Source organism: Mobula birostris, chromosome 22 (assembly GCF_030028105.1).
Source record: "Mobula birostris isolate sMobBir1 chromosome 22, sMobBir1.hap1, whole genome shotgun sequence".
Classification (NCBI taxonomy): Eukaryota; Metazoa; Chordata; class Chondrichthyes; order Myliobatiformes; family Myliobatidae; genus Mobula; species Mobula birostris.
This window is the reverse complement of record NC_092391.1, coordinates 47,697,007-47,724,789: the sequence shown is the minus strand read 5'-3', so window position 1 is coordinate 47,724,789 and position 27,783 is coordinate 47,697,007. Positions and strand designations below refer to the sequence as shown.

Sequence of the window (27,783 nt, the reverse complement as noted above, 5' to 3'; positions counted from 1 at the left end):
AGGTATATAAAATAATAAGAGGTTTGGATAGGGATAGTCAATTTCTTTTCTCATTTTATGGATATCAAAAACAAGAGGGCAAAGTTTTGAGGTGAAAGGAGATTGGAAGCTAGTAGTATTCTTTATAGATGATAGTTAATATATGTAATAGATAGATTACAAATACCTTGGGATATGAATTGACAATAAACTGGACTGGTCAAAGAACACTGAGGCTGTCTACAAGAAGGGTCAGAGACGTCTCTATTTCCTGAGGAGACTGAGGTCCTTTAACATCTGCCGGACGATGCTGAGGATGTTCTACGAGTCTGTGGTGGCCAGTGCGATCATGTTTGCTGTTGTGTGCTGGGGGAGCAGGCTGAGGGTGGCAGACACCAACAGAATCAACAAACTCATTTGTAAGGCCAGTGATGTTGTGGGAATGGAACTGGACTCTCTCACGATGGTGTCTGAAAAGAGGATGCTGTCCAAGTTGCATGCCATCTTGGTCAATGTCTCCCATCCACTACATAATGTACTGGGTGGGCACAGGAGTACGTTCAGCCAGAGGCTCATTCCACCGAGATGCAGCACAGAGCGTCATAGGAAGTCATTCCTGCCTGTGGCCATCAAACTTTACAACTCCTCCCTTGGAGGGTCAGACACCCTGAGCCAATAGGCTGGCCCTGGACTTATTTCATAATTTACTGGCATAATTTACATATTACTATTTAACTATTTATGGTTCTATTACTATTTATTATTTATGGTGCAACTGTAACGAAAACCAATTCCCCCCAGGATCAATAAAGTATGACTATGACTTAATAAACTGGAATTTGCCACCGAGCAAATAAAATCACTGTTTAAGCAACGTTTAGAAAGGCACTTGAGCAGGCAAGGCATGGAAGGATACAGACCTAATGTGGACAGATGGGATTAGTGCAGAGAAGCAAAAGGGTTAGAATATGTGTATATGGTGACCGAAGGGTTTATTTTCTGTGCTGTGAAGCTCTGTGGCATTCAGAAGGGTGACGCCAAGAGGAGTAGTGATGCCTAGGGCATCAGGACGGAGCAGCGGTGAGTTTGCATTATTACAACAAATAAGAAATTACAATGCAATGTTTATTTTGTATAATTTTTATCAATAACATTCAATCAGTAGAATTATGAGTACTGTAAAACAGCCGTCCCCAACCACCGGGCCGTGAGGAAATGATATGAGTCAGCTGCACCTTTCCTCATTCCCTGTCACGCACTGTTGAACTTGAACATAGGGTTGCCAACTGTCCCGTATTTGCCGGCTCATCCCGTATATTGGGCTAAATTGGTTTGTCCCATACGGGACCGCCCTTGTCCCGTATTTCCCCCACTAAGGTAGAGCGTTCCTAGGAAACCTTTCGTGCTGAAATGGAATAAAGCGAAGAAGCAATTACCATTCATTTATATGGAAAAAATTTTGGGGCGTTCCCAGACCCAAAAAATAACCTACCAAATCATAACAAATAACATATAAAACCTAAGATAATTCTAACCTATAGTAAAAGCATTAATGATATGATAAATACACTGCCTATATAAAGTAGAAACAATGCATGTACAGTGTAGTCAGGAAGATTAAGCCAAAACCGATCTGTGGGGGGGGGGGGGGAAATCAGCACGTACATGCATGCACACACAGGAGCTCGTACAAGGCTTCATGGTCATGGTAGTCTTTCTTGGGGTAAACACAAGTGTCTCGTCAACACACACACAAAAACTGCTGGTGAACGCAGCAGGCCAGACAGCATCTATAGGAAGAGGTACAGTTGACATTTCGGGCCAGGACCCTTCGTCAGGATTTGACTGCTACTTTTGTCCCTTATTTGGGAGTGAGAAAGTTGGCAACCCTAACTGTAAAAGACATGTTGAGGTGAGTTTAACCCTACCTTAACACCCCGCGCCCCCCCCTCCCCACCCCGGTTGGCCGGTCAGCGAGAATATCGTCAATATTAAACCAGTCCGCGGTGCAAAAAAGGTTGGGGACCCCTGCTGTAAAACACAGATATTTATACTAAACAACTTGATAAAGGTCTGAGAAAACCAATGAAACAGTTTAAAATCATTGTCAGAGACATTTGAACGTTGATATACATGCACATATAAATGGCTTAAATTGATTATTAATTCCAATGCAATTAAATAATTGTGCTTTTTGATTTGTTTTGTTTTCTAGGATTATGGGTTGAATGCTGAAGCATTTGAGGAAATGGTGAATGGCTGTCCAAAACGGGTGCTGGAAGTAACTTTTAACTGTTGCAGGGTGTGTATTATTTTTGATTTCTCAGCATCTCTGAAAACCAGTTGCACTGATCTCAAACATGTCAGCACTACTGCAGAGTAAGTTTTGTACTGCTTCCTGACCAAGGCTGACAAAAGTAGGAACCACATCTGAAAAATAGTCCTTTTTTGTAGCAAATAGTTTCCCAGAAAAACTCTAAAGCTTACTGAAAAATATTCTTGACAGCTTGATTAATGTCGTGGGCGAAAAAAAGATGAACATGCAGTTGGATATATTGTTGGGGCAGCTTCAATAAGTAGGTTGGGCCCTCTACAGTCATCTAGTGCGTAACTTCAAGCCAAATAGGTTCATATAAGGGAGCAACACACACAAAATGCTGGTGGAATGCAGCAGGCCAGGCAGCATCTATAGGAAGAAGTACAGTCGACGTTTTGGGCCGAGACCCTTCATCAGGACTAACTGAAAGAAGAGATAGTAAGAGATTTGAAAATGGGAGGGCGAGGGAGAGATCAGAAATGATAGGAGAAGACAGGAGGGGGAGGGATGGAGCCAAGAGCTGGAAAGTTGATTGGCAAAAGGGATACAAGGCTGGAGAAGGGAGAGGATCATGGGACGGGAGGCCTAGGGAGAAAGAAAGCGGGAGGGGGGTGCCAGAGGAAGATGGAGAGCAGGCAAGGAGTATTTGTGAGAGGGACAGAGAGAGAAAAAAAGAGGAAAAAGTAATAAATAAGGGATGGGGTAAGAAGGGAAAGAGGGGCATTAACGGAAGTTAGAGAAGTCAATGTTCATGCCAACAGGTTGGAGGCTACCCAGACAGAATATAAGGTGGTTTTCCTCCAACCTGAATGTGGCTTTATCTTGACAGTAGAGGAGGCCATGGATAGACATATCAGAATGGGAATGGGACATGGAATTAAAATTCAAATAAAGCTTTTGTCTAAATGTTAGGTAAAGGACCCTCATTGAAGGTATTATAGCTGAATATCACATAAAATTTACAACAACCTGCATCATCTCCTGAGCAACACACAAAATGTTGGAGGAACTCAGCAGGTCAGGCAGCATCTATGGAAATGAATAGTGACAGTTGGCGTTTCGGGCTGAGACCCTTCTTCAGGGTTTTGTGTGTGTTGTTTTGGATTTCCAGTATCTGCAGACTTTCTCATGTTACTGATTTGCTGCATTATCTCCTGCTTAGTTTCTGATAAAATTGGATGCAGTCCTGCTCAATCCAATATGGCAATAGGTAAAACAGTAGATAAACATGAGTTTTATAAAGATTATCTGGCATATCTCCTCTGTTTCTAATCTATTCATTCTTTAAGTGAAACAATTTTCAGACACTAGAAATGTACATAAAGAAAATTATAATTCATTACTGGTACACCAATGGGTTGCACTAGTGTATGCAGCCTCCTTTAGCTAGACATTGGGATACCTGGGTAGTTCTAAACAGGGTTGCCTTTTTGTGGGTCATTACTCATTTGTGTGTGTGCACATGTGTAATTCATGCATGCCTTCAGCAATGGAGTGGAAGTGAGTTGTGCTGGATCTTAAGGGAGTGCTGAAGATGATGTATCTTTAAAGGAAATGTAAAGATGTGTTGGTTAAATTCAGACCATGCCATTTGTTTCTTCCACTATAGATTGACGCCTTTAAGAGGCCATCATTTACCGAGTTACTGGACCAACTGGAGGATGTAGCTGAAAGCTTAGAAACAAATAAAGACCGTCAGATGCCTGTGTGAAGCTATCATTGCTTAACTCTGCCAAAGGACTTGTGTGAGTGATAGCAGTCATTGTTATCATCATACTAGTAAGAGAGGATTTGTGATCTACAGGAATTGGAGAACTGTCAGCAAGGACTGGCTTTCAGATTTAAGTGAAAATGCACAACATCAGTTGACTAATACTTATGGGGAGGAATCTGTACTTTGGAGAATTATGTTGCTGACTTAAGCACTTCCCTCTTTGGAAACTAAGTTGAGAGATATAAAGTGGTTGCACATTATACGATTGTGGATTTTGTATTATTACCTGAAATCCAAATTCCAGTATCTTCATATAAGTGCATTTGCAACATGATTCAAACTCCGGCATTTTTTCGTTGGAAACTGCCAATACAAATGTGGATTATGTGTTGCTGTGCAGCTAAGTGTTTATATTCAACACAGCATTCCTTCTGGGCTGTAATGTGCATCTTTTATAATGCTCTGGGAAAGAATACAGCTTTTGAGAGCTGACTAATCTTTACGTCAATGAATTTTCTCTGCAGACTTCTCACTATGTACTCTAATCAAATTGCACTTAATATACTCTAGCTGTTTTTGAATAATTTCAAGCCAGAATCAGAATATGTGGCATGATTCAGCATTAATTTTCCATGGACAATATTTCCTGAAAACTTGTTTTTGCTCAAAACAATGTCTCTACCAGGGTTAAGCAGTAATCTTTAGTGCACCAAGGCACATTAAACTTTAAATCCAGTAGTTCTCTAAGGAAGTGCCTCATCCATGATAATTTATTATAGAAAAATTTCAGTGGGTTTGAATTCCCAAGTGGGTGTATCTCTCAGTTCCCTGGAGATTCAGACTTAGGCTCAGTAAAGCCAATTTTGGGAACGTGTCCCTGGAATAGCCAAATGCTCATTGGATTCAATGTTTGAATCTCGTGTTGTGTTTAACAATGAATTAACCTTAACAAGTAACTCCTTGTCTTTATTGGTATAAATGACCTGAAGTGGATAACATGGTGCCTGGAAGGCGAATAAGAAACAGAAAATAATCCTGAGACAAACTTTACAGTGTTCTTCAAAAGGACACGTCATTGTGATGAAATGTGTCTGGTTTTTAATGAAAGAACAGTTCCTTAGTGTATCATACTGACATTTTATTTTGCTTAGTGATACTACAGTTGGTAGCATAAGAATTAACTATCCCACAGTAATGCATATATTTTGGAAACTAATTGCGTGGAAAAATGAGTTTTTATTTAATTGGCCGACAGTGTTAATTGTCAGTATTATTCATGCTGATAAATTATCGCAATTAACATTGACGTCAAGTGATCGATTATTTTCTCGCTGTCTAAATACGCTGTTATGGTTCTTTTGAAAATGGCAGTGATCTGCTGAAGTTGAGGACCCACTCCAGTCCCAAAGCCTTTTGCAGCCAATATTTCATTATGTGATAAATGATGGCCAATGTGTACAACAGAAGGATAATAGCCGAATACTTGTTTTGAAAATTAATATTGGTTGAGGAAATATTGGCAAGGAAACTGATTATCAGGTACTGCCATGTAAATTCTCCAGGTTTGGGCCAAATCATTTTAAGTAAATGGTACTAATGTCTTCAGCAACTTTGAGCTCAGAAGGATGAAGAACAATGAGATTCCCACCCTTGGCTTATCAATGCTGACTGTTTGGAACATGTGCACGTGTGAGCTGGACAAGGACAGTATAGGCTTAACTCGGATGCTGTTGTGAAACTGTTGTAATTAGTCACTTTCAGAATGACCCAGAAATACCAACACTCAGTCGCGGTACAAAGACTAGGTACCAGTTGTGTGAGTGGGAGCTGGCTTATTTTAGACTCTTGGAGTGAAGCAGACGAAGTAGGAGAGGACATGAGGACAGATAGTGTTTTAAATGTCATTTACTGGACTAGCAATTGCTGCTTGAAGAAGGCTGAAAATACTTCCTGTGCCTTTCTTGGGGGCTGTTAAGTTCACATTACAAGATACCTCAACAAAGTGATAAAGGTTTTGTACAGATTACAGATGGATTTTGAATGCCCTGCTGCCATGTTTGATGCCCCAAATTTTTGAATCACCTGACAACATTTTAATTGGCTTAAAAGCATTGCTGTTGTTGGTTTGGATCAGTGTCTCTATTGGGATTAGTCAGGATGCCAATGCATTATTTTTCATCACTGACTACTTACAAATCTAACTGTTGAAAGTAAAGGACAGAAGTTATACTCCAGTTTCATCGGCAACTCAGTGATCTAACATTATGTTGAATTATCTCTCTTGTGCTATCTGCCGTAGAACAAGTGCAAATTAAATGTTTTTAGATATCCCAATGTTGATTGTAAAAGTAGATCTGAAGTATTTAATATATGATTTATAGTTTGGTACGTGACTCTTATAAGGTACAATATGAACACTGACAGGAAATATTTCTTAATTGCAGTATTTTCTCCTAACATTTAACTTTGAGGCTGAACTCCAGGTGAAATAGAATTGTTTCCTTTTGGGTCAGGCTGACTTAGCTGACAGTGTTGGGTGAAACCTGGCAGAACCTATTTTTAGACCTTGCTGAACTAACAAAACTTAAAAGCAGCTGATTTGTTTAAGTTATTAGTTTGAGACTTTGGCCTGGGGATTGTCCGATGTGTTGTACTAGATGGTAGACCAACACACTGGTCATGCATGTCTGCTGCATTTGCCAATGGTAGTGATTCCATGGTTAGATTGAGAGGTCCTAGGAACTTCATAAAACCTGGCTACTATATCCCCCAAGCTAGAGTGGAAATTTGGAAAAGCCTTCTGCAAAGATACTTTGAGTTGATGTTCTGCCCTTTCATCTGCTGGTTCATCACTGGCTTTGGGAATATCTTTTGTCTGCTCCTTCAAAGAGGAAATCAATACCAGTTTAAAAAAAACACAATCCTTTTAAGCTTTAATGGATATTTAACTGCAAGCCTAAAATTAACATGGGGAGTTTCTTTGACATGTGGAATCTGTATAGGCCTTAAAAACCACCAGAGACTGGCTTAAAACCCATAAAGCTCCTTACTATATCCTTAATATCAGAAAACAGCTTAACATTTCTAAGCATAAAATGCCTTATTACCTAGCAGAAAGACCTGGAGATTGAATCATGGAAGTGGTTGGAGAGAATAGGAACTGATGAGCATTAAAGTGCTATGTTCTTTGTGCTATCTAGAGTTCTTTGTAAAAGAGTATTTAACTCGTTTGTTCTTTCTGTATGCCAAGAAATCTGTATGTGCTTTTATGTTACTTATTTTAAAGAATTTATTCTCACCTGGTTTTGTTTTATTCTCCTTTCCGTGTTACATTTGTTGATTATCGAGGTTGTTTCTGATACTTTTGAGTGAATGCTGCATTTTTGTACATAATGTACAGTAGACTTATTGACAGATGACATGTATAGATTTGATGGATGCTTACTGATTAAAGAAGGTGGCTTGATCAATACCTGCTGGCTTTGGATGGTGCTAGAATATTGAGAAAACTGTTTTGCAGATTTGAACATGTCCAAACAACTTTTTTTTTAAAAAAAGCTAAAATATGACTTACATTTGAAAACCTGAGCTCTTGATGCTCTCTTTGGAAAATGTTGGATAATGTATATTTTGTTAAGACAGATATTACTTTGTAGCCTCTGTTACTTTTTTAAAAATCTAGTACCGGCTCTAGGCAAGGGCAACAAGGGGTCATTCACCCCATCAGTATAAAGATAGTTTAAAAACAATAAAGTTCAAGTGAAAGATGTGTTGGATTCCTTTTTTTTTTATTTACCACTAAAATGAATGGGTTCAAGTATTTGATACTTTTATATCCAGTTTACATGGAGAGTTCACTGATCAGACAAGTGTTGCCCATGTTCCAGATGAGTCCTGTCTTCATTGTTAGAAAGTTCTTTTTCCAGATGCCCGCTTCCTCATTTTTGTTTGGAAATGAAGGATTACCTTACTGACGGCCTGATATCCAGAGGAAAATGACATGCTCCACACAGCACGATGCATACACTCCTTTCTGTGACGTAGTTTCTCATGCACTTTCAATCTGCTAAATACAGGCACTTCATGTAATCTGAAAATACAGACACTTTAGTCTTGGAGGTAATGAGAATACTGTATATACAATAACTAAAATCTCAAAAGCTTTCTCATTTCACTTAACATTAAAAGTCTACTCATACTTTATGACAAATTATTATCTTGCAGAACTGAATACAACTTGTACTTCAGTTAAGCAGAATATTAGTGTGACCATATCTGGAGAATTTGTATGCTATTGGTCTTATTGAAGGAAGGATACAAATGCATTGGAAGCAGTTTAGAGAATGGTTACTGAGTCAATACTTGAAGGGGCAGGTTGTATTATAAGGCTAGGCTTGTATCTGTTGGAGGTTTAGAAGAGTACTCAGAATCAGGTTTAATATCACCAGCATATGTGGTGAAATTTGTTATCTTTCTGGCAGTAGTACAATGAAATACATGATAAATATAAAGGGGAAAAAACTGAATGTGTGTGTGTTGGTGTTGGAAGATCCTGACAGGATTCAAAACAGTGAATGTGAACACACTCTTGTGGGAGGATCTGGAATGAGGAGCTACTTTTCAACAATAATGTTACCTATTGAAGACAGACATAAGGTGATATGTTTTTCCTTTCGCAGAGGGTCATGATTCTTGGGAACTAGCGGAAGCAGAGTTTTCAGGATGGAGGTAGATGTGTGCTTGTTGTGCAAGTGGTTGAAAGGTAGGAATGTGGAGTTGAGGTTATCATCCAGTCAGGTATGATCAGATTATATGGGAGTACCAGCTCCATGGTGAAGTAGACTCCTGCACCTGCCTGTGCCCTGCTGCTGTTGTGCTTGGGCAAGTCTTAGTCACTGAAGTTGAAAAGAAACTGGCTCTGTGCCCAAGACTTCCCTTTGTCTTAGTCACTGACCTCAAAAGCCATGAGATGGCCTGCTTTCCTTCCTTCCTTTTATTTCTTCTGACCACTGAAGGATGGGAGTTGGAGGGGCTGCTTATCAGGTTGAACATGTGAGAACATCAATGCAGATTGGAGAACCTGGCATTGGAATCGGAACCATTACCTGCTTGTAAAAGAATAAGGGTTGTCATTAGAACAGCAGATTAGGAAAAGAAATGTGCTAATAATCTTGGTTCATAAGTGGCAATGAGCTAATATGAATCCATTATATTTGGTTTTGGATAATTGTTATTGTAAATTCATTAGCAAATTGTCGATGCTTACTTTTTCTGGAGTAGACATATAAGCATTCCAGGAGGCATTCAATCCAGTGCTTACCTTACTAGTCTTGTTGCAACAAATTATTGAAAGCTCTTCTAAACCACTGGATTGGGAAATATTCCAATATTTAACTGAAAGGGGTGACTTTAAATATTTTTAGGCTAATTCAGTGAATCCAACCCACTGAAATAGTGACAAAGTTGAAACATTATACTGGGGTCCCGAACACCTTTTTAATTCTACAAAAATAAAATATTTAAAGAGTGATCAAGTTCTGTTAAGGATCTACTGCTTTTTCAATAAACAAAGTAGATACCTGTAGCCTTTGGTCCCATCTCCATGGCAACCTTGAGTTTCCAATATTCTTTGTGTGGAAAAATCAATTTGGCAGGGAGGGGAATAGTGGTAAATACAATTCCATAAAAACAGACAGAAAGGTGCAGGAACAATTGTAAACACACAGTGGGCTATGTAAAATTCAGAGGAACAGGGTTTCAGGTTGGTGACCTTCAGAAATGATTCATTTGAATTGTCATCTATGTGAGATATTAAATCTTTCTGTCTTCACAGATTTTACCGCATCTGCTAAGTCTTCCCGGCTTTTCATATCCCAATCTTCATGTACTGTAGATCAAAGTAAAAGCTTCCATTTTGTTTAGAAACTTGAGCGTGAACTGTTATGAGCTGTAAATAGTGGATCACACTCTACATTAGCAGGCAGATGGGAAACAAAGCCAAAGGTCCTTCAGTTGCTAAGGGGCAAGGAATCATTAGGGTCATTTTTCAAAGTAAGAGACTTTTAGCGCCTTTCATTGCGGAAAGCTAATTTGCAGCTTTATAAAACACTATCCAGGCCTCAACTGGATTCAGTTCTGGTCACCCCCATTCCAGGGGGGATGGTGAAGGCTCTGGAGAGGGTGCAGAGGAGGTTTACCAGGATGCCCCCTGAATTAGGGGGCATGTGCTGTCAGGAGTGGATGGACAAGCTGGGGTTCCTTTCTCTGGAGTGGCAGTGACTGAGGGGAAACCTGGCTGAAATTTATAAAATTATGAGAGGCATAGATTGTGTAGAAAGTCAGCTTCTTTTTCCCAGGGCTGAAATGTCTACCATTAGAGGGAATGCATTTACTGTAAAGTGGGGAGGGGGTAAATTCAAAGGAGAAGTGTGGGTTAAGTCATTTTACACAGTGGTGGGTGCCTGGAAAGCACTACCAGAGATGGTGGTGGAGGTAGTTACCATAGAGACACTTAAGAGGCCCATGGATAGGCACACAACTATAGAAATTGGAGGGATATGGACTATGTACTGGCTGAAAGGTTTAGGTATCTGTAGTTTAATTAATTCAGCAGAGCCGAAGAGCCTGTTCCTGTGCTGAACTGTTCCATGTCCTGTTGCTCCCAACTTCCTCAGTTGCTGTATATGTTTGTTCAACTTCATACCATTCGGTTGCTTCTGGAATCCACTCTCAGCAACTCATACAAAGTAGTTTACTTCACTGTGGCTAGATTCGCAAGAATTAGATTGACACAACAACACAAAATATTGTAGCCATGGATTTACTTGTTCATTAATATGTTAAAGCAAAGCTTGGTATCACACCAACAAAAGTCTAAGCAAATCAGCCCTGTATGGCACAGAAGATTTCTGCTGAGGCTTGCTCAATGGTTCAGTGCTAAATCCAAATCTGCGTAATGTTTCTGTGAAATATCACACTTGGGATAGGTCGAAGAGTCTTGCTGTATGTGTGTTTATTCTGAACAGAGAAAGCTTGTGCGTTATCAGGCCCAAATGAAACAATTCTAGAAGTGCTGATTAAAAACTGGAGCAAGTTTGAAAAGATTAATGGAGTTAAGTGAAAACACGAGGTTTACCAATTTCTGCTGACAGTGAATCATATTACTTAACAATTTCCACAAACTCGTACTTAAATGGGAAGGTGATTCCATGGAGAGTCTTTGTAAGATTCAAAAGTTTTACCTGGGGCACTTTTCAGCTTATTAATGAACTCTGTTGCCAAAGCAATGAACAGCTTACGTCCTTAAACTCTGTATTCAAATGTAAAAAAACAGTGAACCCAGGTAGGATTTTGGGCAAATCAGTATGCTAAGTTAGTTCTCCAAATCTGACCTCAACAGAAGTCTAACAAAAGCTCATATGCCATCTATAAATTTGCTGACGATGCAGCCATTGTTGGCAGAACCTCAGATGGTGATGGGGGCGCACAGGAGCGAGATATACCAGCTGGTTGAGTGGTGTAGCAGCAACAGCCTTCCAATCAATGTCAGTGAGAACAAAGAGCTGATTGTGGACTTCAGAAAGGGTAAGATTGGGGAACTCACACCAGTTCTCATAGAGGGATCAGAAGTAGACAGAATGAGCAGTTTCAAGTTCCTGGGTGTCAATATCTCTGGGGACCTAAGCTAGACCCAACATAGCAATACTGCTATGGAGAAGGCAAGACAGTGGCTTAGGAGTGAGGGGACGTTTGGTCTGTCACCAAAAACACTCTCAGATTTCTACAGGTGTACTGTGGAGAGCATTCTAACTGTCTGCATCGCTGTCTGGTATGGGTGGGATATGGGAGGCGCAATTCTACTGCGCAGGATTGAAGTAAGCTGTAGACAGTTGTAAAATTAGTCAGCTCCATCATGGGTACTAGCCTCCATAGTATCCAGGATGTCTTCAAGGAGCGGGGCTTCAAGAAGGTGGTGTCCATCATTAAAGACCTCCATCACCCAGGACACACCCTCTTCTCATCAGGTAGGAGGTACAGAAGCCTGAAGGCACACACTCAGCAATTCAGGAACAGCTTCTTCCCCTCTGCTATGCGATTTCTGAATGGACATTGAACCCATGAACACTACCTCACTACTTTGTTTTCTTCCTTTTTATTGCACTACTTACTTAAATTAACTATTTTATATAGATACATACTTACTGTAGTTCTCAGTTTTCTTTTTTCTCTATATTATCATTTATTGCATGATACTGCTGCCACAAAGATTAAAATTTCACAACATATGCCGGTGATGCTAAACCTGATGCTGATTCTAGATAATTATGACAGTAACTCCCAAGGCCCACTGAGAAAGAATAAGTTATAACAGTCTTAAAAACACCACTATTATTCCCTTCCAGTGACACACACACAGCCTGTTCTGATTTGGAGATAAATGATTGTTCTTTCTTCATGGCTGGGTCTAATTTCATCCAACAGCTCTACGGGAGTACATTCTGCAGAAGGCCTGCTCTAATTCAAGGCCAAATTCATAAATCACCATATTCTCAAAGGTAATAACTGTTGGTCTGTCAGCCATGCCTACATCCAGTAGATTAATAAAGATCACAACCATAGAGGTACATTGACGGTATTGAAAACTGCTGTGAATTTACAACAGCTGAAGAAATAGTGTGTTTGTATTATAGGATGGAGTAGTAACCCAGTGCTGTGATCCTCCAATTTAAAACCAAACTACCTCATGAGGGTGAAAATCCCTTCCCTTCATTTGGCTGTCATGACTGGATTAAAGCTCATAAATTCTTCAGAAAACTAGAGAGAATCAATAGGGACCCAGCGCATAGATGCAATCTGAAACCACGATCATAACGCATAGGAGCAGAATTAGTCTGTTCAGCACACTGCGTCCGCTCTGCCATTCCACAATGGCTGATCTATTTTCCCCCTCAACTCCATTTTCCTGCCTCCTCCCTGTAACCTATGACACCCTTGTTAATTAAGCACTTAAAAACCTCTGCTTTAAATATACCCAATGATTCGGCCTCCACAGCAATGAATTCCACAGATTAACCACCCATCTGGCTAAAGAAATTCCTCCTCATCTCTGTTCTAAAGGCTTGACCTTCTATTTTGAGACTTTCCCCTCTGGTCCTAGGCTCTCCCACTACTGGAAACATCTTCTCCACATCTACTCTCTCAGCCTTTCATTATTTGGCAGGCTTCAATGAGCTCCCCTTGCAGTTTTCTAAATTCCAGCGAGTACAGGCTCAAAGCCTTCAAACGTTCCTCAGGCGTTAACCCTTTCACTCTCGGGATCAATCTCGTAATCTCTTCTGGACCCTCTCCAATGCCAGCACATCCTTTCTTTGATATGGGGCCCAAAACTGCTCACAATACTCCAAATGTGACCTGAGAAATGCCTTATAAAGCTTCAGCTTCATATTCTAGTCCTCTTGAAATGAATGCTAACATTGCATTTGCCTTATTTACTGCTGAGAACGTGCAAGTGAAATTTTAGGAATTCCTGGATGAGGACTCCCAAGTCCCTTTGCTCATCAGATTTCAGAATTTGCTCCACATTCAGAAAATAGTCTGTGCCCTTATTCCTTCTACCAAAGTGCATGACAACACACTTCCCTACGTTGTATGTTCTCATCTTAAGGAAAGTGTGTCAGCCTCTTTAATTTCTTTGGTAGCCCAGGAGTTTTGACTTGGCACCAAATATTTGAATAAACTTCAAGAGGTGTGCTCTTTCAGAAGTGTCCTGACTGATTAGATCACGGTTTGAGATGGCAATTCAAATGCACAGGAATGTGAGAAGCTGCAGGAGGTAGTGGCCTCTGGTCAATAAGTCCTAGGCACATTCCAAGCCATCAGAATTCAGAATCAGGTTTATTATCACCGGCATGTGACGTGTTATTTGTTAACTTAGCAACAGCAGTTCAATGCAATACATAATCTAGCAGAGAGAAAAAAAATACAGTAATAATACATAAAATAAAACATAATAATAAATAAGCAAGTAAATCAATTATGTATATTGAATAGATTACTAAAAAAATATGCAAATACAGAAATACTGTATATTAAAAAAGTGAGGCCGTGTCCAAAGCTTCAAAGTGAATTTAGGAATTGGATGGCAGAGTGGAAGAAGCTGTTCCTGAATTGCTGAGTGTGTTCCTTCAGGCTTCTGTATCTCCTGCCTGATGGTAACAGTGAGAAAAGGGCATGCCCTGGGTGCTGGAGGTCCGTAATAATGGACGCTGCCTTCCTGAGACACTGCTTCCTAAAGATGTCCTGGGTACTTTGTAGGCTAGTGCCCAAGATGGAGCTGACTAGTTTTACAACCTCCTGCAGCTTCTTTTGGTCCTGTGCAGTAGCCCCTCCAGACCAGACAGTGGTGCAGCCTGTCAGAATGCTCTCCATGGTACAACTATAGAAGTTTTTGAGCGTATTTGTTGACATGTCAAATCACTTCAAACTCCTAATAAAGTATAGCCACTGTCTTGCCTTCTTTATGACTACATCAATATGTTGGGACCAGGTTAGATCCTCAGAGATCTTGACACCCAGGAACTTGAAGCTGCTCACTCTCTCACTTCTGATCCCTCTATGAGGATTGGTATGTGTTCCTTCATCTTATACTTCCTGAAGTCCACAATCAGCTCTTTCGGCTTACTGACGTTGAGTGCCAGGTTGTTGCTGCAGCACCATTCCACTATTTGGCATATCTGACTCCTGTACGCCCTCTCGTCATCACCTGAGATCCTACCAACAATGATTGTATTGTCAGCAAATTTTTAGATGGTATTTGAGCAATGTCCAGCCACACAGTCATGTGTATACAGCGAGTAGAGCAGTGGGCTAAGCACACCCCCCCGAGGTGCGCCAGTGTTGATCATCAGCGAGGAGGATATGTTATCACCAATCCACACAGACTGTAGTCTTTCGGTTAGGAAGTCGAGGATCCGATTACAGAGGGAGGTACAGAAGCCCAGGCTCTGCAATTTCTCAGGCAGGATTGTAGGAATGATGGTGTTAAATGCTGAGCTATAGTCAATGAACAGCAATCCTGACGTAGGTGTTTGTGTTGTCTAGGTGGTCTAAAGCCGTGTGAAGAGCCACGGAGATTGCGTCTGCCATTGACCCATTGTGACGATAGGCAAACTGCAATGGATCCAGGTCCTTGCTGAGGCAGGAGTTCAGTCTAGTCATGATCAACTTCTCAAAGCATTTCATTACCTGTCGATGTGAGTGCTACTGGGTGATAGTCATTAAGGCAGCCCACACCATTCTTCTTAGGCACTTGTATAATTGTTGCCTTTTTAAAGCAAGTGGGAACTTCTGCCTGTAGCAGTGAGAGGTTGAAAATGTCCTTGAATACTCCCGCTAGTTGGTTGACACAGGTTTTCAGAGCCTTACCAAGTACTCCGTTGGGACCTTCTGCCCTGCGAGGGATCACTCTCTTTAAAGTCAGCCTAACATCGGTCTCTGAGACAGAGATCATGGGGTCATCAGTTGCATCAGGGATCCTCACAGCTGTAGTTGTGTTCTCCCTTTCAAAGCGTGCATAGAATGCGTTGATTTCATCTGGTAGTGAAGCATTGCTGCCATTCATGCTGTTGGGTTTCGCTTTGTAGGAAGTAATGTCTTGCAGTCCCTGCCAGAGTTGCCGTGCATCCGATATCACCTCCAACCTCATTCGAAATTGTCCCTTCACCCTTGAAATAGCCCTTCGCAAATCATACCTGGTTTTCTGGTACAGGGCTGGGCTGCCAGACTTGAATGTATCTACAGGAGGTGCTGTATCAAAAAGCCAAAGTCTTTCTTCAAAGATCCCTATTATCCGGGCCATGACATCTTCTCACAGCTACCATCAGGCAGGAGGAGACTGAACTCCCCACCACTGAGTTCAAGCACAGCTGCTTCCCTTCAACTATCAGATCTCCTTTCACAATTTCAAGGGCTCAACCAAGCAGTGAAACCCTAATCGTTACACGGTGACCACCTTGCACTAAAATATAATTCATTTTCTTGTAAAAATAGTGTGTAATTTATGTTTAATTTGTGTTTTTCTTGTGAATGCTGCTTACATGGTGTTATGTCCCTGCGATGCTGCTGCAAGTAAGTTTTTCATTGCACCTGTGCACATGACAATAAACTCAACTTTCACTTTGAGAATCTCAGTAAAATAATTGGCCACCAGTGATATTTGAAAGAAGTGTGTTAATTGGGGAAGAGAATCATCCTTTACAACAAGGGTACCCTTCTACCATTGGGATAAGAGATTTCTTGAGTCACTCTGTATTTTGAAGGGTGGCTTGGTGGCGTAGTGATCAGCATCAATGACCCAGCTTCAATTGCTCCCACTGTCTGTAAGGAGTGTGTATGTACTGCCCGCGACCGCGACTGCATGGCTTTCCTGAGGTGCTCAGTTTCCTCCCGGACCCCAAAGATGTACGGGTTCGTGGGTTAACTGGTCACATGGGTGTAACTGGCTGGGGCAAGCTTGCTGGGCCAGAAGGCTGTTAATGTGCTGTATATCTAAACCTAAATCTAAAACCTTTATTGAGTCACTCAGCATTAGGACTGGTCCTTCAGTCCAACTTGTCCATGCTGAGCGAGATTTCTGTCTCAACTAGTCCCATTTGATCCAAGCTCCCCTAAACCTTTTCTATCCATGTACCTGTCCAAATACCTATTAAACATCATTATTGTACTTGTCCTAACCATGTCCTCTGGCAACATGTTCCATATACAGTCTGCACTACTGTGACGCGGTCCTAAATTACCCCTATGAACTGTGCTCGATTACCCCTATGAACTGTGCTTTTGAAAAAAGAGAGAGAGTTATTTAATACCAATATCTTATTTTTAAGAGAGAGAGAAAGAAAGAGAGAGAGAGAGAGATGAAGACTGCTTTGAGATGGTGTTGTGAACCCCTAAGGTTCATATTTCCTGTGGACTGTCACTTTAAGGCACGAGGAAGAACTGAGACTAACTTTTGGATTTCTGCTGAGTTCGGAGAGAGAGGGCACCGAGCAGCTCGTAAGTCGCTGTGGTGACCGAGGGCGGTGTTATTTGATGGACATTCGATGTTATGGTTTCTCTGGAGTGTGTTTATACTTCCCAAGGACATAACCTGCTCGTGCATTCTTACACGGACAGAGGAGGGAGGAGTTATTTGAATGAAAGTTGGTACTCAGTACGGTGAGATAAATAGAAGCTCAGATGGTAGACCTGCAACACATGTTTTTGGATACTGAATGAGCTTTGTTGTGCACACAGAAAAGGTAGGTTTTTTGGAGGATCGATCAGTGGCTCTCAAAGTGCGGACAGGGTGGGACCGGTGGGGGGTTGTTCATGTGTCCAACCCTCACCTGGGTTGATTGCTCCACCACAGAAGAACAGTCCCCTTTGTTGTGGTCACAGTCGGTGACTTTTAAAGGATTTCGGAGGACAACGGGAAGATCAACGGCGTCAGTTCACTTGAAGACTCAAATCTCTCCCTCTCTCTCTCTCCATCACTACTCAACTCAATACCATGAACTGAACTGAACTTTACTCATTATCGTAAGACTATCTATTTACCCCTAGACTTGAAGAAGATTGGTTTTCCTATATATTCCACACTTACTTATATATAATCATTGCTAATCTGTTTGATTTATCTGCATTTATATTACTGTATTGCGTGGTTACTAATAAATACCATTAGTTAATAGCAATACCGGACTCCAAAGTGTTTTCTATTTCTGCTGGTTCTTTAACCCGTCACGGGGTACATGACACTACCCACTGTGGTTTCTTTTAAATCTCTCTCACCTTAAACCAATGTCCTCTTCTTCTTGATTCTCCAGCACTGGGGAAAAAAAGACAGTACACATTCACCCTATCTGTACTTTCCATCATCTTATAGACCTTTAGCAGTTCACCCCTCCTTCTCCTGCACTCCAAGGAATTAAGTGTCAGATCTGGAATTGCTAACAGTTCCAAAACTCCTTTCTATTCCTCATTTTACTTGGCTCCCTGGAGAGCACAAACCCATTGTTGAAAGATTTAAAATTCAATGAGTGCCACTCAAATCATTTCAGATTTCAAGGGTCCATTTTGAATTGAATTAACCATAAAATAATTCAGCCAATTGAAAATGACACTGATGGTCTCATTATCAAGTTGCCTATAGCAACCATGTTCAGTGACCTGTGTCATAAGCTTTTAAAATATGATGGCCAAGATTCAAGCTGCTAGTCCTCACAGTCAATTATGAAGGTTAATTGAACCTTTTTATTACACCAATGTCATTGAGAATGATTGATGCACTTGGTATTGATCGGTGTCCCTCATAGATTAGAGTAATAATACACAAATGGTAACATCAGACTGGCAAGACTCCAGTTACAATCTTCAGCAGAATATTTTTGTTCTCAGTCTGGTGAATTCTATCCCCTGCCCTGCTAGACTTTAGGCTTTGATTGAATTACATTGCAATGGTTAAAGGTATTGTCCATTTAGAAGGCATTTTGTTTAAATATTGACTAATGTTGAACGTACACCATCCACCGTAAAGCCTTACTAGAGTCCCGACAATTCTTTCTAACTTGGCTGTTTCCATGGACATTAGGGGGACAGGTGTAGAACAGAAGGTGGGACCATGATCAGGATCCAGGAGCATTGATCTGGAGTGGGTGGCTTGGACAACAAGATCAATTGGCTGAAGGTCAGCACCTTGTAGATGCGCAGGAGGAGATCAGTTTGACGTCACGTCAAGTCATGGGAAATTTGTACCGTTGTGGCAGGGAGCGGGGGTTGGGTTTGAGAATAGGAGAGCAGGAGGAGAGTTTGCTGCGATTGCTCTCAAAATGGAAACAGTGCTCTTCAAAATGACATAGTCTGACATCTCCTGCCGCACAGGACCCTTGCCCGCTAAATGACGTCATTTGATATGAAAGACACATCAGCTACACAAATGTAAATCATAATTAGTATCACACAGCTGAATTTTCAGAATGGACAAACACAACTCCAAAATGGCCAAAATCATGTTGGCTGTGAGAAAAGTTCATTCCTAGTTGTGCATCACTGAACAGTTGCCAATCAGTTTAATTTCTGTGCCAAAGTCTTCCACAGAAATGTTTTATAAACTAGACTTGAAATACTTAAGAGTCATAAACTGGTGAGATTTTTGAAGATTAGTTTAATCATCAGAACTTATCAGAGCAGGAGTTTCACTGGAGCTTGTTTGTTCATTATGTGCCGTGTCATATGACAAAGATGATTGTGGTCCTTCTGTGACCATGATTACTCTTGGCAATTTTTTCTACAGAAATAATTTGCTATTGCCTTCTTCTGGGCAGTGTCTTTTCAAGATGGGTGACCCCAGCCATGATCAATACTCTTCAGAAATTGTCTGCCCAGCGTCAGTGGTTGCGAAACCAGGACTCGTGATATGGACCAGCTGCTCATATGACCATCCACCATCTGCTCCCATAGCTTCACATGACCTTGATCGGGGCAAAGCAGATGCTGCACCTTGCCCAAGGATGACCTGCAGGCTAGCGCCTTACACCTCCTTTGGTAGAGAAGTATCTCCACCCTGCCTCCCCATGACAGCACACAGGGCCATTTCATAAATTAAGTACTTGTGACCTTAAAAAGAAAAGAAAATTATTTTATGGTATACAGTATCTACTGGTGCTTGTGCAAAGAAGAAAATGAGCATAATCTGGAGAGCCTTCCCAAATAAGCAGCTTCTTCCCCTCTGCCATCAGATTTTTGAAAGGCCCATGAACCCTTGGACATGATCTTGTTATTCCTCTTTTGTTCCACTTATTTATTTTGTCTCCTGTTGTAACCTAATGTAATTTTTTACATCTTGCACTGTACTGTTGCCTCAAAACAACAAATTTCATGACCTATTTCAGTGCTAATTCTGATCCTGAGTCGGCCATTGTCCATTCCTGCTTGTGGTCCTGTAGATCTTTGCGGCTCGTGCAACCTGTACAGTCAGCTGTTAAAAGAGGTGAAGCATAAGTCCTCCAACTATGGGTGAGTTTTGCTACTGGGTGACTAGACACAGCAGTGAAAGGAAGGGAAGACCTGAGGGAGGATCTCGGCCCAAATCTATTCATTTCCATAGATAATGCCTGACCTGCCGAGTTCCTCCAGCATTTTGTGTGTGCTGCAGTGAAGGGAGGTGTTTGAGAGAGTGCTCCCAAAAGAACAGTGGGATCTCGACAGGGTAGGGAAGAATCGTACCTGCAGGAGTCCTGCACCTTGTGTCACTGGGCAGTCCTTCCTGGCAGCTGGCAGGAGGTGTGAAGGTGTGAGTGCTGCCACCCAAGGAAAGCCAAGGTTGTTCATTAGTTGCGTTATTCACACATGAGGAGGGTTTTTACGTCATATTTGGAAAGAGAAAGCAGTGCACATAATTTGTAGAAATGAGCAGTAGTGGCAGTCTCTCTTTGGAGGAAGTCTAAGTTACATAATTAGCTGAAGAATCAATGGCTTGAAGCGTGCAGCATCTGTTTTGAGACTGTAGCAACGCAGTGAAGGACTGTAGGAGAAAAGAAGCGATAGAGCCGTGGATGGATGTTACTCGGTGTGCGGGGAAAGATCAAGCTCCACAGAGCAGTAAGCTGAACAGCACGGCTCTGCGGGGGAAATCCAGTACTCACCGGGCAACGCCACGTGCGCGAAATGGAACGGAAAGGAAGAGAGTCATCAGCACCAAACTCCATATCAACAAGGAGATATTTAAGATGGAAATTACAAGGTTGTTCATTAGTTGTGCTGTTCACACAGTGAGAGAATGGGGAGCCTTGTGCTTACAGAGATTAATATAGTCTTGGTCACTGTGAAGTCTGAGTACCTCAGCACATTCATTTGTAACTAATCATACGTAGACATTGCTGAGCACTTTGTAAGCGATGGCTGCTTCCTTAATTGCCAAACCTGAGCTTCAGGGAACACTAATTATTGTTAAAATATACAGCATTTCTTATAAAGGGAAATGTGAAAACACAGCGCAATTATTGTCATTGTAATATATACAGAATCTGATAGGAGAGGACAGAAGGCCATGGAAGAAAGAAAAGGGGGAGGAGCACCAGAGGGAGGTGATGGGCAGGTAAGGAGATAGGTGAGAGAGGGAAATGGGAATGGGGATTAGAGAAGGTGGGGGGGCATTACCGGAAGCTCAAGAAATTGATGTTCACACCTTCAGGTTGGAGGCTACCCAGCCGGAACATAAGGTGTTGCTCCTCCAATCTGAGTGTGGCCTCATTGTGACAGTAGAGATTCATAATGGACATGATGAACAAACAAATATGCAAGACTACTTAATGGTACAACTACAACCTCCCAGTACTTCTTATTTCTCCACAGAGATTTCTTCACTCGGCTTTACGTAATCTGGGAAATATTGTCCAGATCCTACATACTTATAAAGTCTAAGGATTTCATCATTGTATCTCAGATACCCAAATGTATTGCCTTCATGATCCAAGTTTAATTGTACATGTGGGTAAATTGATTTATTATCACATGAACCAAGGTACAATGAAGTACTATTTTTTGCATAGAGATCATTCCATTACAACCGTGCATTGAGGCCGTACAAGTGAAAATGGTAACCGAATGCAAAATGATGTGTCACAGCTACAGAGAAAGCTTAGTGCAGGCAGACAATATGGTGCAGGATCATTATGGGATAAATTGTGAAGGCAAGAGGCCATCTTATCGTACTTGGGGAATGTTCAATAAGGCAGACACAATAAGGTGGATTCAATAGATATGCAGGTAACGGGTTTCGATTGGGGAAGACAATAGCTCATCAATTCGGCATCCAGATCCTGCAAAGTCAGAAAAGCTGTTGTTTACCATCCATGAATTGCTTGACGTTGCTCTTATAATCACCACAAGGCTGGAAACGATAGTGTGTTCTGGTCTCCACAAACTGTGGAGCCACCCAATCACATTTTGGAGTTTGACCAACATGCTCTGTTGTCCAAGTTTAATTTACTGAACTAGTTCCCCATCTGAGCCCACGTGGTGCCACTGGAGATCTCCAGTAATGCTGCTGGACACCTGGTTTAAGGTGGGTATTGAGCCATTTAAAGCTGGTCTGTGAATCTGTGAACAGATCGGTTTGCTGCTCTCGTATTATTTAGATGGGGTTCCAGTGCTCACACAAAGTATCACATCAAAACAGTGGACAGTGAAGAGGGTTATCTGTGATTGCAACAGGATCTAGATCAACTAATAAAGTGGGCCAAGGGATGGCAGATGGAATTTAACATGGATGCGGGAAAAGTGACGCAATTTGGAAAGTTAAACCAAGTAGGACTTCAGGGCTGTGAGGAAAGTTGTAGAATAGAGACCTGGGGATAGAAAGTCGCAATACAGGTGGGCAGGGCAGTGAATTTGTCCTTTAGTGCACTTATCTTCATTGTTCAGGGCACCGAGTACAAGTATTGGGATGTCATTTCGCAGCTATACAAGACATCAGTGCAACAGTATTGTGAGAAGTTCTGGTTGCCCAGTGGTAGGCTGAATGTCATTAAACTGGAAAAGCATGCAGGGAAGATTCACAAGGATGTTACTGGGACTACCTGGCCTGAGTTGTGAGGACAGGTGGATAGGCTAGGGCGTTTCCTCTAGGCAGATAGTTTCCTCTAACCATTCCTTAGCTTGCACAGATGCTTGAGTTCAGTCCACTGAGATCCTCCAGCAGATTTTTTATACACCATTGTCCTCAACTTGTTTGTCCCATACTTGAGTCTCAGCTTGTGTCCCATTGCTTCCACACTTGGGGAAGTTACCTGATGCCTTTGAATACTTTGCTCCTTCGGGCCAGCCTGATTGTTTCTCAATCTAGCCTCCTTGTCTGTGGACTCTTGCTCTTGAATGCAGAAAGACGCCATTGTACTGTGTAATATTTTGGAAACACAGAGAAATCTAAAATGTGTGTCTTGTTTATCAAAAGTTTAGCTCAGACTGGGCACATATGCACATCGATACACTTGTAATCAAGCATGCCATGCAGTGATAACCAACTTATTCACAACCATGCTATTGGTTGCATGTCCCAGAGAACTGCTAACTAACTAACACTGATGTTAACTGAAAGGAGTGGAGGAGAGTTACAGTGGCAGTCACTCATCACACTCCAGCCTCCGAACGACAGTACAGCAGCTGGGATCGTGCTCTTTGCCACTTCCACTGTGAAGGTTTAGTTTCCAATGTGGATCATGGGGTCCGAGTCCATAGGACACTCGAAGCTGCTACGCAGGTTGACTCTGTGGTTAAGAAGGCATACAGCGCATTGGCCTTCATCAATTGTGGGATTAAGTTTAGGAGCTGAGAGGTAATGTTGCAACTATATAGGACCCTGGTCAGACCCCACTTGGAGTACTGTGCTCAGTTCTGGTCGCCTCACTACAGAAAGGATGTGGAAACCATAGAAAGGGTGCAGAGGACATTAACAAGGATGTTGCCTAGATTGGAGAGCATGCCTAATAAGAAAAGGTTGAGTGAAATCGGCCTTTTTTCCTTGGAGCGAAGGAGGATGAGAGGTGAGCTGATAAAGGTGTATAAGATGATGAGAGGCATTTATCGTGTGGATAGTCAGATGCTTTTTCCCAGGGCTGGAACGGCTAGCACGAGAGGGCACAGTTTTAAGGTGCTTGGAAGCAGGTACAGAGGAGATGTCAGGGGTAAGTTTTTTATGCAGAGAGTGGTGAGTGTGTGGAATGGGCTGCCGGCGATGGTGGTGGAGGCGGATACGATGGGGTCTTTTAAGAGATTCTTGGACAGGTACATGGAGCTCAGAAAAATAGAGGGCTAAGGGTAACTCTAGGTAATTTCTCAGGTAAGGAGATGTTCAGCACTGCTTTGTGGGCCGAAGGTCCTGTATTGTGCTGGAGGTTTTCTATGTTTCCTTTAAATGCTTTAAGTCTAGATGTGAAATATGGGGTCCCTGCTCCTTTCCACTCCACACTAAACCCCCAGACACCAGTTGTCTAAATCACAAGCTTCTGACTGCAGGAAACAAGGAGGCCCGAGGTGTTAGATGTAGAACAGGGGTTCCAGCCTTTATTATGCCATGGACCTATACCATTAAACAAGGGGTCTGTGGACTCTAGGTTGGGAACCCCTGATGCGGAAGAACATGGAGATCTGGAGATTCACGGCCATCACTTACACAAACGACAAAACAGGACTGAACTAACACATTTCGTACATTAATGTCCAGGCAATGGAATAAAGGCATTTTGCTGATCACGCGTCCTCTTCTAGAATAACAGGAATCAGGTCAATGAATTAATTGTATGGACCACAGAAAAATGCAGCAAAGCACAAATTTTCTATTCAGTTTTCTGAACTTATTAAAGATACACTTGGAAGTATTGTCAGCATAATTGCCAAGCCATTATACATAATTTTTGTCAGACAGAGATTCTGTGACGTGCTCATCAGCATTAATTAATTGTAAAATAAATTGTGGCATATTTTACTCCAAGCAGTTTCTCCTAATTAACATTTTGCTGGCTGTACATGTTCTTGTAAAATCCTGCTCCTTAGTGTCAAAAGTTGTGTTATTATGTGCACTTTAACCCTCTTTCTCTGACCGAGTACTGACCATTTTCAGCATTTATTTTCTTATTTTTGTGGATTTAGGGTTTTCAACCTTATCAACATTAAAACCTGGTCGTGCAGCAGCTAGTACTGCTGACTTATCGCTGTTGGGAGCCAGGTCTGGTCCTGGCCTCTGGTGCTCTCTGTGTGGAATTTCGCACATGCACTCAGTTTTCCTTCCCCATCCCGGAGGTGAACCAGTAGGTTATTGAGCTGCTGGGATTCACCCTTTATTATAGGTCAGTGGTAAAAATAATCAAAGGGAAATTGAAAGGTTGCAGTAGAAGAAGAAGATGAGGAGGTGGGAAATGAGACTGATGGGATTGTTCCCCAGGACCTGATGGGCTGAAGGTCCTCTCTCTGTGCTATAATTTTCTATGAATCTAGTAAACAATCATCACTACACATAAGGACACATGCGGAAAATACATTAGTCGGGGCAAATACTTTAGTGCACTGGAAAATTAAAATGGGGTCAGCACTTTGCATCAAGGAGGTGAAAGTGGAGTGAAGGAAGGCTAGAAATGACAAAGGCCTGGGTAGATCTGGGTGAGAGGCTTTCCTCAGTCAGACACACCCTCTGCAGCTCAGCAGACCATTTCCAGTTCATCGGAACAGACTTACTTGCTGATCAATTTCATTTACGAAACTGCTTTGGAAAGTCTGTGGGTGTGTGGATCTCTGGTGGTTCTGAAGGGCAGTATTGTACAGGGAAATATCTTGCAAAACACGTTACAACAGTAAGCAGTGGATAAGTGCAACAATGCCTCTTTCACACTATTGAATACACTGCTCACTACATATTTCTAAGCTTCATTAAACTTGCATTTTTTTATACCAGTACAGAATATACATCAGCCTGCAAAAATCTCAGTAGAATTTTTGACTCAGCTAAATGGGATGATCTGGGAACTTAGTCCGAACAAAACAGAGATAGAGCGGACAAAGTATCCTTTACATACTGATCTCAGCGCTGGTAGAAATGATGCAGATACAATTCATTGATTAGAATCACTCCGCACAGAACAAGAACTAGTCGCTTGGTTGTGCCTGTGGCAACTATGCACAGTGCTGCAAAAAATTCCCTTCTCAAGCACTTGTCTAGTTCCCGTTTGTAGCCTGCTCATAAACCTGCTTCTACCACCCTTTCAGGAGGGACATCCTGCACCATAACTCTTCTTCGAGAAATCCTCTTCAGCACTTTACTGGTTCGTTGATTAAAGTATGCCCACTGGTAACAGAATATCCTCCAATACCCGAACAGGAGCAGTCCATTAAGACTCTTCATAATTTTGGTAAATTAGAAATGCTAAATTGGTAAATGGTTTTTGATTGTCACATGTACCAAACTACAGTGAAAAACTCGTCTTGCATTTTGTTCATACAGATCAGTTCATTACAACAGCCATCGGGGTAGTACAAGGTAAAACGATAACAGAACGCAGAATAAAGTGTGACAGTTCCAGGCTAAGTGCAGTGCAGGTAAACAATAAGGTGCAAGATCATAACAGAGTCATAGACCACTACTGCACAGAGACAAGCCCTTCAGCCTAGGTAGTCTGCGCCAACCTGTTTCTGTGCCTAGTGCCATCTGCCTGCGTCTGGACCAAAGCCCTCCATACCCCGCCCATTGATGTAGCTAACCCAAATTCTCTTGAACATCGCAATTGAACATGCTCCCACCTCTTCCACTGAAGGCTCATTCCACACTCACAACACACTGAGTGAAAAAATTTCCCCTCAGTACCCCTTTAAATATTTCACCTTTCACCCTAAATATTTGACCCCCCCTCCCCCCGCCCCAGTTCTAGTCTCACCCGACTTCAGGGGAAAAAGTCTGCATCTGCATGTACTTACCCTATCTATAACCCTCATAATTTTGCATACCTCTGCGAGAGGTGATTGATAAGTTCATGGCCTACGGTAGAAGGAGTCGATTTTAGAAAACCGAGCACATTTATTTTTCAACATAGTCCCCTCCTACATTTACACACTTAGTCCAGCGGTTGTGGAGTATACGGGTCTTGGACCTCCGGAAAGTGTGCACAGAAGGGGTGATTGATAAGTTTGTGGCCTAAGGTAGAAGGATATGAGTTATACAGCTCTTGTTACATGCACATGCAGTTCAACTCTTTCAGTGATTATGCAGAAAGCTTGAAATTAATAACTCATCAGAGGTGGTTGATAAGTTCGTGGCCTAAGATAGGAAATGAGTTATTAACTTCAAACTTTCTGCATAATCACTGAAGGAGTTGAACTGCATGTGCATGTAACAAGAGCTGTATCACTCATCTCTTTCTACCTTAGGCCATGAACTTATCAATCACCCATGCTGTGGACACTTTCTGGAGGTCCAAGATCCATATGCTCCATGATCGCTGGACTAAGTGTGTAAGAGTAGGAGGGGACTATGTTGAAAAATAAGTGTGCTAGGTTTTCTAAAATTGACTCCTTCTACCTTAGGCCATGAACTTATCAATCACCCCTCGTATAAGATCCCTCTTTATTCTCCTTCACTCCTAACCAATTCAATCTTTCCCTATAACTCAGGTCCTCAAGTCCCAGCAAAGTTCTTGTGAACTTTCTCTGTGCTCTTTCAAGTTTATTGATATCTTATTCAACTTCAACATACCAGCCTGTTCTCAATGCTTTGATTTACAAAGGCCAATGCGCCAGAAGCTCCCTGCCTGTGACACCGCTTTCAAGGAATTGTGGATCAGTATTCACAGATCCCTTTGTTCTAACACAAACCTCAGTGCTCTACCATCCACAGTGTAAGTCTTACCCTAATTTTTCAAGCCGAAGTGCAGCACCTCACACGTGTCTGCATTAAGTTCCATCTGCCATTTTCCAGCTAGTTTAGATCCCGCTGCAAGCTTTGGTAGTCTTCTTCATTGTCTGCTATGTCCCCTATCTTCCAGATCACACTGCAAGTCATGATAGCCTTCCTCGCTGTCTATACGCTCCCTATCTTGGTGTCATCTGCAAATTTGCTGATCCGGTTTACCACATTATCATCTTAAGTCATTAATATAGTTGATCATTATCATTTTAAGTCATTAACATAGTTGATAAAGAACATTGGATCCAGCACCAATCCCTGCGGATCACCACTAGTCACAGGCCCTTCTTC

At 41.8% G+C, this 27,783-nt stretch overlaps 1 protein-coding gene across 4 annotated transcripts in view; it reads left to right on the top strand.

The window, feature by feature from the left end:
• Positions 1-7,779, top strand: part of LOC140186186 (dual specificity testis-specific protein kinase 2-like) — a 120,175-nt gene extending 112,396 nt beyond the window's left edge. For all 4 annotated transcript variants that reach the window (XM_072240132.1, XM_072240130.1, XM_072240131.1 and 1 more), the window contains 2 exons: positions 2,195-2,281; positions 3,906-7,779. In XM_072240132.1, coding sequence (XP_072096233.1) covers positions 2,195-2,281; positions 3,906-4,007 — 189 coding nt within the window. In that variant the 3' untranslated portion in view covers positions 4,008-7,779. The remainder of the gene's footprint in view (positions 1-2,194; positions 2,282-3,905) is intronic.
• Positions 7,780-27,783: the final 20,004 nt, after the last annotated feature.